General features: G+C 47.0%; 1 protein-coding gene across 1 annotated transcript in view; it reads left to right on the top strand.

The window, feature by feature from the left end:
• Positions 1 to 12500, top strand: part of LOC110525181 (anthrax toxin receptor 2) — a 135805-nt gene that overhangs the window by 65230 nt on the left and 58075 nt on the right. Inside the window, exons 14-15 of the mRNA XM_036979246.1 lie at positions 3228 to 3401; positions 5116 to 5196. Coding sequence (XP_036835141.1) covers positions 3228 to 3401; positions 5116 to 5196 — 255 coding nt within the window. The remainder of the gene's footprint in view (positions 1 to 3227; positions 3402 to 5115; positions 5197 to 12500) is intronic.

Here is a 12500-nt window from a genome sequence, read left to right as displayed (position 1 = left end):
ACTCAGTGTACATGATCTCAAACATCATGGGCTGGTTTACTCACACAGAGCCTGAATACAAATTGGATCTGCTGTCATCTGGTACCTAGCAATGTGCCCAGAACAGAACAGACCAGCCAGCCGCCAGATGAGAACAAACTCAAACTCCACACTATACTCTAGCCTTGCCCGGCCTGCCTGTGACTCCAGGAAGGTGCAAAGTAAAGTGAGTCTTTTTAGATTGTGTGTGTAGGCATTATGTCGTTTCTGTCAGCTGCTGACGGGCTCTGACATGACAGGTGCTGCCAGCTCATCCTTCTCTCTCCTCTCAGCCTGGTTTTCTGAAGTCACAGGATGGATGAAGGGTTGAGCACTGCCTTCGGATTGATGTATTTTATGTATTTGATGCAGTGTAAAGCTAATAGATGCAGTGTAAAGCTAATAGATGCAGTGTAAAGCTAATAGATGCAGTGTAAAGCTAATAGATGCAGTGTAAAGCTAATAGATGTAGTGTAAAGCTAATAGATGCAGTGTAAAGCTAATAGATGCAGTGTAAAGCTAATAGATGCAGTGTAAAGCTAATAGATGTAGTGTAAAGCTAATAGATGCAGTGTAAAGCTAATAGATGCAGTGTAAAGCTAATATATGCAGTGTAAAGCTAATAGATGCTAATATATGTCGAAAGCTAATAGATGTAGTGTAAAGCTAATAGATGCAGTGTAAAGCTAATAGATGCAGTGTAAAGCTAATAGATGCAGTGTAAAGCTAATAGATGTAGTGTAAAGCTAATAGATGCAGTGTAAAGCTAATAGATGCAGTGTAAAGCTAATATATGCAGTGTAAAGCTAATAGATGCAGTGTAAAGCTAATAGATGTAGTGTAAAGCTAATAGATGCAGTGTAAAGCTAATAGATGCAGTGTAAATCTAATAGATGCAGTGTAAAGCTAATAGATGCAGTGTAAAGCTAATAGATGCAGTGTAAAGCTAATAGATGCAGTGTAAAGCTAATAGATGCAGTGTAAAGCTAATAGATGTAGTGTAAAGCTAATAGATGCAGTGTAAAGCTTATAGATGCAGTGTAAAGCTAATAGATGCAGTGTAAAGCTAATAGATGTAGTGTAAAGCTAATAGATGCAGTGTAAAGCTAATAGATGCAGTGTAAAGCTAATAGATGCAGTGTAAAGCTAATAGATGCAGTGTAAAGCTAATGGATGCAGTGTAAAGTTAATAGATGCAGTGTAAAGCTAATAGATGCAGTGTAAAGCTAATATATGCAGTGTAAAGCTAATAGATGCAGTGTAAAGCTTATAGATGCAGTGTAAATCTAATAGATGCAGTGTAAAGCTAATAGATGCAGTGTAAAGCTAATAGATGCAGTGTAAAGCTAATAGATGCAGTGTAAAGCTAATAGATGCAGTGTAAAGCTAATAGATGCTAATATATGTCGAAAGCTAATAGATGTAGTGTAAAGCTAATAGATGCAGTGTAAAGCTAATAGATGCAGTGTAAAGCTAATAGATGCAGTGTAAAGCTAATAGATGCTAATATATGTCGAAAGCTAATAGATGTAGTGTAAAGCTAATAGATGCAGTGTAAAGCTAATATCTGTAGTGTAAAGCTAATAGATGCAGTGTAGAGCTAATAGATGTAGTGTAAAGCTAATAGATGCTAATATATGTTGAAAGCTAATAGATGTAGTGTAAAGCTAATAGATGCAGTGTAGAGCTAATAGATGTAGTGTAAAGCTAATAGATGCTAATTAATGTCGAAAGCTAATAGATGTAGTGTAAAGCTAATAGATGCAGTGTAGAGCTAATAGATGCTAATATATGTCGAAAGCTAATAGATGTAGTGTAAAGCTAATATATGCATTGTAGAGCTAATATATGCTAATATATGTCGAAAGCTAATAGATGCAGTGTAAAGTTAATAGATGCTAAAATATGTCGAAAGCTAATAGATGTAGTGTAAAGCTAATAGATGCAGTGTAAAGCTAATAGATGCAGTGTAAAGCTAATAGATGCAGTGTAAAGCTAATAGATGCAGTGTAAAGTTAATAGATGCAGTGTAAAGCTAATAGATGTAGTGTAAAGCTAATAGATGCAGTGTAAAGCTAATAGATGCAGTGTAAAGCTAATAGATGCAGTGTAAAGCTAATAGATGCAGTGTAAAGCTAATAGATGCAGTGTAAAGCTAATAGATGTAGTGTAAAGCTAATAGATGCAGTGTAAAGCTAATAGATGCAGTGTAAAGCTAATAGATGCTAATAGATGCAGTGTAAAGCTGACATTCTCCCACTACCCTCTAGCCATACTACCAAGCCTAGAGGAAGTTGGTGGGATAGCGGCGATTTCTGAGAGCCTTAGGGGGAGAAACGATCGTACCTCCAACTTTCCCTACGGTTGTTGAGGCTTTGTTCATGCAGCTACCGTCTCCATACGGTCCCCACTTCCCCTACCGTGTTGATGCACAACGCTCCTACAACCTGCAGTGTGTTGAAGAACAACGCTCCTACAACCTGCAGTGTATTGAAGGACAACGCTCCTACAACCTGCAGTGTGTTGAAGAACAACGCTCCTACAACCTGCAGTGTGTTGAAGAACAACGCTCCTACAACCTGCAGTGTTATGAAGAACAACGCTCCTACAACCTGCAGTGTGTTGAACGTACAACCTGCAGCGATAGAATGCACAAGCAATCTTTTATTCATCAGGGTAGATATATGATGTGTGTGTGGAGGTATGTGTTTTTCATCAGGGTAGATATATGATGTGTGTGTGGAGGTGTGTGTTATTCATCAGGGTAGATATATGATGTGTGTGTGGACGTGTGTGTTATTCATCAGGGTAGATATATGATGTGTGTGTGGAGGTGTGTGTTTTTCCGTGGGGAATGGGAGATCATAGGAAGCGGTTCTGTATCGTAGCAGCTAAACCTACAGCTTGAAGAGCGTGTCAATAATTAACCACTCACCTCTTTGCTGTCGTTACCGGTGGGTTCTACCCGGCAACAGATGTGATGGATTTAATTAAAACAGGATAGGCTTCAGAAACCAAAAGAAAGGCGATGATTTAAATGAAAACAGTAAAAACAACACATCACCTGGTTATTGATCAGGGGTTATACCAAAGGGACAATGTACGTTTAACTTTTCAGAACAGTTCTAATGTTACAGGACGTTAATAACAACAACGTGATGTTGAACCGGAATTGACCTTCTGACCCCTGTCTGTTGTGTCCTACCCAGGTGCGTTGGGGAGAGAAGGGCTCGACAGAGGAAGGGGCGAGGCTGGAGAAGGCTAAGAATGCTGTAGTGTCTGTTCCTGAGGAGGTGGAAGAGCCAATGATGGCCAAACGGACCCCCAAACCCAAACCTACATACCAACAGCGCCAGGAGTCCAAATGGTATACCCCTATAAAGGTACGTTCAAGATTACGTCTGAAAATGGCACCCTATTCCCTTAACTCTCTTGTTTTGGTCAGAGCCTGATCAGGCCTAGTCCGTTGGAGAAGCTTCTTGTTTTGGTCAGAGCCCGATAAGGCCTAGTCCGTTGGAGAAGCTTCTTGTTTTGGTCAGTGCCCGATAAGGCCTAGTCCGTTGGAGAAGCTTCTTGTTTTGGTCAGAGCCTGATAAGGCCTAGTCCGTTGGAGAAGCTTCTTGTTTTGGTCAGAGCCCGATAAGGCCTAGTCCGTTGGAGAAGCTTCTTGTTTTGGTCAGAGCCTGATAAGGCCTTGTCCGTTGGAGAAGCTTCTTGTTTTGGTCAGAGCCTGATAAGGCCTTGTCCGTTGGAGAAGCTTCTTGTTTTGGTCAGAGCCTGATAAGGCCTTGTCCGTTGGAGAAGCTTCTTGTTTTGGTCAGAGCCTGATCAGGCCTAGTCCGTTGGAGAAGCTTCTTGTTTTGGTCAGTGCCCGATAAGGCCTAGTCCGTTGGAGAAGCTTCTTGTTTTGGTCAGAGCCTGATAAGGCCTTGTCTGTTGGAGAAGCTTCTTGTTTTGGTCAGAGCCTGATAAGGCCTAGTCCGTTGGAGAAGCTTCTTGTTTTGGTCAGAGCCTGATAAGGCCTAGTCCGTTGGAGAAGCTTCTTGTTTTGGTCAGAGCCCGATAAGGCCTAGTCCGTTGGAGAAGCTTCTTGTTTTGGTCAGAGCCTGATAAGGCCTTGTCCGTTGGAGAAGCTTCTTGTTTTGGTCAGAGCCTGATAAGGCCTTGTCCGTTGGAGAAGCTTCTTGTTTTGGTCAGAGCCTGATAAGGCCTTGTCCGTTGGAGAAGCTTCTTGTTTTGGTCAGAGCCCGATAAGGCCTAGTCCGTTGGAGAAGCTTCTTGTTTTCACTACACAGATTCTCTACAGTAAATTACATTGTAATGGGAGGGAGGGAGGGAGGGAGGGAGGGAGGAAGGGAAGGAAGCAGGGAGGGAGGGAGGGAGGGAGGGAGGGAAGGAAGGAAGGAAGCAGGGAGGGAGGGAGGGAAGGAGGGAGGGAGGAAGGGAAGGAAGCAGGGAGGGAGGGAGGGAGGGAGGGAGGGAGGGAGGGAGGGAAGGATGAAGGTAGAGTTGGAGGGAGGGAGGGAGGGAGGGAGGGAGGGAGGGAGGGAGGGAGGGAGGGAGGGAGGGAGGGAGGGAAGGATGAAGGTAGAGTTGGAGGGAGGGAGGGAGGGAGGGAGGGAGGGAGGGAGGGAGGGAGGGAGGGAGGGAGGGAGGGAGGGAGGGGAATGACGTTTTTAGACATTTTTTAAAAGCTGAAATGTCTTGATTCCACAACTATTCAAACTCTTTGTTATGACAAGCCTAAATAAGTTCAGGAGTAAAAATGTGCTTAACAAATCACCTAATAAGTTGTATGGATTCGCAAATATTGTACAATCCAGGTGTGCAAATCTCTTAGAGACTTACCCAGAAAGACTCACAGCTGTAATCGCTGCCATAAGGTGATTCTAAAACGTGTAAACTCAGAGGTGTGAATACTTATATGTAAATTAGATATTTCTGTATTTCATTTTCAATACATTTTTCAAACATTCCTAAAAAATACTAAACATTTTTTGTTGTTGTTGTTATTGGGTATTGTGAATAAGTCAAGCGGGTACTGAAGCCACAGTAGGTATGGTGTTCAAACACAGCTGTTTCTCTTCCTGTTTTCAGGGTCGACTGGATGCGCTGTGGGCATTGCTTCGGCAACAGTACCACAGAGTTTCTCTCATAAGACCGACCACAGCGGACAAGGTAAGAAACAACCGCTGACATCCAACCCAAACCCATAACCCACAACCGCATGAAACCAGCTAGGAGGAACACAACTAAGCAACGTGTCATAGACATCAGTAGCAGGCGAATCGTGGACGTGTCAGTCCTTAAACCACTTTAGGGACGCGTTTCCTTGACACAGATTAAGCCCATGACAATCTCCATTGTGTGTTTTTTTTCTTCTGTCCAATATTAGGGTTAATCTTTGTCTGTGAAACCGGCCCTAGATGTACGACACAGCCAGGGTGTGTGAGAGTCAGTTGTGTTAATTTGCTAGTGCTGTGGAGGCAGGAAGTTGACTGGAACGTGTTGTGTTGCATTGTGTTGTTGTTACCTAATGGGGGTGAACAGCACGACGAAGCCTCACAGCAGCAGGATGTGTGAAAGGCCCTACAGTATATGTTAGTGACTATACTGAACTACTCTATCTCTCTCTTACTCTCTCTTACTCTCTCTCTCTTACTCTCTCTCTCGCTCTCTTACTCTCTCTCTCTCTCTTTCTCTCTCTCTCTTTCTCTCTCTCTTACTCTCTCTTACTCTCTCTTACTCTCTCTCTCTTACTCTCTCTCTCTCTCTCTTACTCTCTCTCTCTCTCTCTTACTCTCTCTCTCTTACTCTCTCTCTCTCTCTTTCTCTCTCTCTCTTACTCTCTCTCTCTCTCTCTCTCTCTCTCTCTCTCTCTCTCTTTCTCTCTCTCTTACTCTCTCTCTCTTTCTCTCTCTCTTACTCTCTCTTACTCTCTCTCTCTTACTCTCTCTCTCTTACTCTCTCTTACTCTCTCTTACTCTCTCTCTCTTACTCTCTCTCTCTCTCTCTCTTTCTCTCTCTCTCTCTCTCTTTCTCTCTCTCTTACTCTCTCTTACTCTCTCTCTCTCTTACTCTCTCTCTCTCTCTCTCTCTCTCTCTCTCTCTCTCTCTCTCTCTCTCTCTCTCTCTCTCTTTCTCTCTCTCTTACTCTCTCTTACTCTCTCTCTCTTACTCTCTCTCTCTTACTCTCTCTCTCTTTCTCTCTCTCTTACTCTCTCTTACTCTCTCTCTCTTACTCTCTCTCTCTTACTCTCTCTCTCTCTCTTTCTCTCTCTCTTACTCTCTCTTACTCTCTCTCTCTTACTCTCTCTCTCTTACTCTCTCTCTGTTATAAGAACATCGTTTTTCAGGCCAGTAAGTCAGCAGCGAGGCAGCGAGGCAGCCAATAGCAGTAACTGTAGAATATGTTCAGAATATACTCCAAAGTTGCTGAGTGTATCAACCCTGGTGTCTCTCCACCTCTCAGTACCGGAGGAGGAGGTTTCACTTCCCAACTCATGACTTACTTCAAGTCAAGAGATGACTTGATGTCTTAGGGTTCACTGTGGTATGTCTGGTGTAGTAATGCCCACAGCGCGTCCAGTGTGTGTGGTGTAGTGTGTGTGTGTGTGTGGTGTGTGTGTGTGTGTGTGTGTGTGTGTGTGTGTGTGTGTGTGAGTGTGTGTGTGTGTATGTGTGTGTGTGGTGTGTGTGTATGTGTGTGGTGTAGTGTGTGTGGTGTAGTGTGTGTGGTGTGAGTATGTGTGTGTGGTGTGAGTGTGTGTGTACTGTTTCGAAAAAAGATAGAATGAAAATATATCCCGTACATGTGCTCTGTCCTCTTCCTGGTTTTATGACTAAATGGAACAAAGTGGTTGTTAACCAAGCCACGTCCTGGTGACGAGTTGCCATCGGTAACCAGACCGGCAGAAAGGCAGACAGACATGAGAGGACTGCAGCCGCTCTCTGTCCCTCCCTTGCCTCCTTTCAGACACCAAACCCCAGGGCCATCTTTTAAGGCCCTGATCAGGTCTGGGGTGCCACCATTAGCTATCAAACCCTAAGGAGGGAGCCTCGCCCACCTGTGCCAGGCAGGGGAGAGAGGGAGGAGGGAGAGAGGGAGGAGGGAGAGAAGGAGGAGGGAGAGAGGGAGGAGGGAGAGAGGGAGAGAGGGAGGATGGAGAGAGGGAGGAGGGAGGAGGGAGGAGGGAGGAGGGAGATAGGGAGGAGGGAGAGAGGGAGGAGGGAGGAGGGAGAGAGGGAGGAGGGAGAGAGGGAGAGATGGAGGAGGGAGAGAGGGAGGAGGGAGAGAGGGTGGAGGGAGAGAGGGAGAGAGGGAGGAGGGAGAGAGGGAGAGAGGGAGGAGGGAGAGAGGGAGGAGGGAGGAGGGAGAGAGGGAGGAGGGAGAGAAGGAGAGAGGGAGGAGGGAGAGAGGGAGAGAGGAGGGCAGGCAGCTGGACTGAAGCAAGGTGGGCCACCACGGAGCACAGAAGAGAGGAGTGGAGCAAAGAGAGGAGGTAGGCGATGGAAGGAGAGGAGGAGGAAGGGAGGACGAGAGGGGGCGGTGGTATTTGATGGGGGACAGGAAGCCCCCCGGGGTCATGAATGTTTTAGCAGGCTGATCGACAGCGTCGGGTTACAAGGACTCCTACAGGTGTAAGGAAGCAGGTTGTCACCGACGTCTGTTCAGCATGGGGACCCCAGGGTCTCTCCCTACATCCCTCCTTCCCTGAGCCCCGCGAGCTGCTGGATCATCAGCAAATGTAGTGGAGAGAGAGGGGTTGAGGGGAACTGAGGGAGAGAGGGAGGGAGAAACGGAACAGCTAGTTTTTTTGGTCTCACATTTAGCGCCCGAGGGCGTGCAACACCAAAGGTAGAGCGGGGGGTTTGGCCACAGCTGTGGTGCGGCTCTCGCCCCAGGGCAGGGGAGCAGAGATCTGATGTGGTTTGACTGTGTTGTCGTGGAGACCAGGGAGACAGGGAGCCACTTCAGAGCCAAGTTAGCAACCCAACATCTGCCCCTAAGTTTTAGCCCTGCTAGGGATCCACTGGGGACAACAGGTAGAGAAAGAGAGAGATGGGGGGGGGGGGGGTGGACGGAGGGAGGAAAAGGAAAAGATGGAGGGAGGGAGATGGAAGGATGGAGGGAGGGAGAGGGAAAGATGGAGGGAGGGAGAGGGAAAGATGGAGGGAGGGAGATGGAAAGATGGAGGGAGGGAGATGGAAGGATGAAGGGACAGGGAGGGAGGAAGGAAGGAAGGAAGGGAGGGAGGGAGGGAGGGAGGGAGGGAGGGAGGGAGGGAGGGAGGGAGGGAGGGGGAAATATGTTGAATCATCATGTATAAACACAGTGACTTAGGTGTTAGGGGTTAGGTCTAGGGGTTAGGGGTTAGGTCTAGGGGTTAGGGCTAACGGTTAGGGGTTAGGTCTAGGGGTTAGGGGTTAGGTCTAGGGGTTAGGGCTAACAGTTAGGGGTTAGGTCTAGGGGTTAGGTCTAGGGGTTAGGGGTTAGGTCTAGGGGTTAGGGCTAAGGGTTTTGGGTTAGGTCTAGGGGTTAGGGCTAAGGGTTAGGGGCTAGGGGTTAGGTCTAGGGGTTAGGTCTAGGGGTTAGGGGTTAGGTCTATGGGTTAGGGCTAAGGGTTAGGGGTTAGGTCTAGGGGTTAGGACTAAGGGTTTGGGGTTAGGTCTAGGGGTTAGGGCTAAGGGTTAGGGGTTAGGTCTAGGGGTTAGGGCTAAGGGTTAGGGGCTAGGGGTTAGGTCTAGGGGTTAGGGCTAAGGGTTAGGGGTTAGGGCTAGGGTTAGGGTTGGGGTTAGCGTTGGGGTTACGGGCTAGGGGTTGAGGTTAGGGGTTATTGGTTAGGGGTTGAGGTTAGGTTTAGGTGTCAGGGGTTAGGGTTATGGTAGGATTAGGGGTTAGGGTTAGGGTAGGATTAGGGGTTAGGGTTAATGTAGGATTAGGGGTTAGGGTTAGGGGTTTAGGGGTTAGAGTTAAGGGTAGGATTAAGGGATATGGATAAGGGTAGGGTTAGGGATTTAGGGGAAAGGGGTTAGGGGTAGGATTAGGGTTAGGTTAGGATTAGGGGTTAGGGTAGGGTTAAGGGTAGGATTAGGGGTTAGGGTTAGGGTTTAGGGTAGGATTAGGGGTTAGTGTTAAGGTAGGTTTAGGGGTTAGGGTTAAGGGTTAGGGTAGATTTAGAGGTTAGGGTCTGGGGTTAGGGTTTGATTATGGGTTAGGGTTAAGGGTAGGATTAGGGGTTAATGTTGGGGTAGGATTAGGAGTTAGGGTTAGAGGTTAGGGTAGGATTAGGGGTTAGTGTTAGGGTAGGATTAGGGGTTAGGGTTAGGGGTTAGGGTAAAATTAGCATTTAGGGTTAAGGGTAGGATTAGGGGTTAGGGTAGGATTAGCAGTTAGGGTAGGATTAGGGGTTATAGGTAAGGGTAGGATTAGGGGTTAGGGTAGGATTAGGGGTTAGCGTAGGATTAGGGGTTAGGGTAGGATTAGGGGTTAGGGTTAGGGTAGGATTAGGGGTTAGGGTTAAGGGTGGCATTAGGGGTTAGGGGTAGGATTAGGGGTTAGGGTAGGATTAGGGAGTAGGGTAGGATTAGGGGTTGGGGTTAGAGGTTAGGGTAGGATTAGGGGTTATGGTTAGAGGTTAGGGTAGGATTAGGGGTTAGGGTTAGAAGTTAGGGTAGGATTAGGGGTTAGGGTTAGGGGTTAGGGTAGGATTAGGGGTTGGGGTTAGAGGTTAGGGTAGAATTAGGGGTTAGGGATAGGGGTTAGGGTAGGATTAGTCGTTGGGGTTAGAAGTTAGGGTAGGATTAGAGGTTAGGGTTAGGGGTTAGGGTAGGATTAGGGGTTAGGGTTAGAGGTTAGGGTAGGATTAGGGTTTAGGGTAGGATTAGAGGTTAGGGTAGGATTAGGGGTTAGGGTTAGAGGTTAGGGTAGGATTAGGGGTTAGGGTAGGATTAGAGGTTAGGGTAGGATTAGGGGTTAGGATAGGATTAGAGGATAGGGTTAGAGGTTAGTGTAGGATTAGGGGTTAGGGTGGGATTAGGGGTTAGGGTAGGTTTAGGGGTTAGGGTTAGAGGTTAGGGTAGGATTAGGGGTTAGGGTTAGGGGTTAGGGTTAGAGGTTAGGGTAGGATTTGGGGTTAGGGTAGGATTAGAGGTTAGGGTAGGATTAGGGGTTAGGATAGGATTAGAGGTTAGGGTTAGAGGTTAGGGTAGGATTAGGGGTTAGGGTGGGATTAGGGGTTAGGGTAGGTTTAGGGGTTAGGGTTAGAGGTTAGGGTAGGATTAGAGGTTAGGGTAGGATTAGGGGTTAGGGTAGGATTAGGGGTTAGGGTAGGATTAGGGGTTAGGGTAGGTTTAGGGGTTAGTGTTAGGATTAAAGGTTAGGGTAGGATTAGGGGTTAGGGTTAGAGGTTAGGGTAGGATTAGGGGTTAGGGTTAGAGGTTAGGGTAGGATTAGGGGTTAGGGTTAGGGGTTAGGGTTAGAGGTTAGGGTAGGATTAGGGGTTAGGGTAGGATTAGGGGTTAGGGTAGGATTAGAGGTTAGGGTAGGATTAGGGGTTATGATAGGATTAGAGGTTAGGGTTAGAGGTTAGGGTAGGATTAGGGGTTAGGGTGGGATTAGGGGTTAGGGTAGGTTTAGGGGTTAGGGTTAGAGGTTAGGGTAGGATTAGAGGTTAGGGTAGGATTAGGGGTTAGGGTAGAATTAGGGGTTAGGGTAGGATTAGGGGTTAGGGTAGGTTTAGGGGTTAGGGTTAGGATTAAAGGTTAGGGTAGGATTAGGGGTTAGGGTTAGAGGTTAGGGTAGGATTAGGGGTTAGGGTTAGAGGTTAGGGTAGGATTAGGGGTTAGGGTTAGAGGTTAGGGTAGGATTATGGGTTAGGGTTAGAGGTTAAGGTAGGATTAGGGGTTAGGGTTAGGGGTTAGGGTAGGATTAGGGGTTGGGGTTAGAGGTTAGGGTAGGATTAGGGGTTAGGGTTAGGGGTTAGGGATAGAGGTTAGGGTAGGATTAGGGGTTAGAATTAGGGGTTAGAGTTAGAGGTTAGGGTAGGATTAGGGGTTAGGGTAAGAGGTTAGGGTAGGATTAGGGGTTAGGATTAGGGGTTAGGGTTAGAGGTTAGGGTAGGATTAGGGGTTAGGGTTAGGGGTTAGGGTAGGATTAGGGGTTGGGGTTAGAGGTAAGGGTAGGATTAGGATTAGGGGTTAGGGTTAGAGGTTAGGGTAGGATTAGGGGTTAGGGTTAGGGTTTGAGGTTAGGGTAGGATTAGGGGGTGGGGTTACAGGTTAGGGTAGGATTAGGGGTTAGGCTTAGGGGTTAGGATTAGGGGTTAGGGTAGGATTAGGGTTTAGCGTAAGAGGTTAGGGTAGGATTAGGGTTTAGGGTAGGATTAGAGGTTATGGTAGGATTAGGGGGTAGGGTTAGAGGTTAGGGTAGGATTAGGGGTTAGGGTTAGAGGTTAGGGTAGGATTAGGGGTTAGGGTTAGGGTTAGGGTAGGATTAGGGGTTAGGGTAGGTTTAGGGGTTAGGGTTAGAGGTTAGGGTAGGATTAGAAGTTAGGGTAGTATTAGGGGTTAGGGTAGGATTAGGGGTTAGGGTAGGATTAGAGGTTAGGGTAGGATTAGGGGTTAGGGTAGGTTTAGGGGTTAGGGTTAGGGTTAAAGGTTAGGGTAGGATTAGGGGTTAGGGTTAGAGGTTAGGGTAGGATTTGGGGTTGGGGTTAGAGGTTAGGGTAGGATTAGGGGTTAGGGTTAGAGGTTAGGGTAGGATTATGGGTTAGGGTTAGAGGTTAGGGTAGGATTAGGGGTTAGGGTTAGGGGTTAGGGTAGTGTTAGGGGTTGGGGTTAGAGGTTAGGGTAGGATTAGGGGTTAGGGTTAGGGGTTAGGGTTAGAGGTTAGGGTAGGATTAGGGGTTAGGATTAGGGGTTAGAGTTAGAGGTTAGGGTAGGATTAGGGGTTAGGGGTTAGGGTTAGAGTTTAGGGTAGGATTAGGGGTTAGGATTAGGGGTTAGGTTTAGAGGTTAGGGTAGGATTTGGGGTTAGGGTTAGGGGTTAGGGTAGGATTAGGGGTTGGGGTTAGAGGTTAGGGTAGGATTAGGGGTTAGGGTTAGAGGTTAGGGTAGGATTAGGGGTTAGGGTTAGGGGTTAGGGTTAGAGGTTAGGGTAGGATTACGGGGTAGGGTTAGAGGTTAGGGTAGGATTAGGGGTTAGGTTTAGGGGTTAGGATTAGGGGTTAGGGTAGGATTAGGGGGTAGGGTAAGAGGTTAGGGTAGGATTAGGGTTTAGGGTAGGATTAGAGGTTAGGGTAGGATTAGGGGGTAGGGTTAGACGTTAGGGTAGGATTAGGGGTTAGGGTTAGAGGTTAGGGTAGGATTAGGGGTTAGGGTTAGGGTAGGATTAGGGGTTAGGATAGGATTAGAGGTTAGGGTTAGAGGTTAGGGTAGGATTAGGGGTTAGGGTGGGATTAGGGGTTAGGGTAGGTTTAGGG

Source organism: Oncorhynchus mykiss, chromosome 6 (genome assembly GCF_013265735.2).
Source record: "Oncorhynchus mykiss isolate Arlee chromosome 6, USDA_OmykA_1.1, whole genome shotgun sequence".
NCBI classification, from domain to species: Eukaryota; Metazoa; Chordata; class Actinopteri; order Salmoniformes; family Salmonidae; genus Oncorhynchus; species Oncorhynchus mykiss.
Note: the sequence above shows the minus strand (reverse complement) of the source record. Positions and strands in the feature narration are given on the sequence as shown.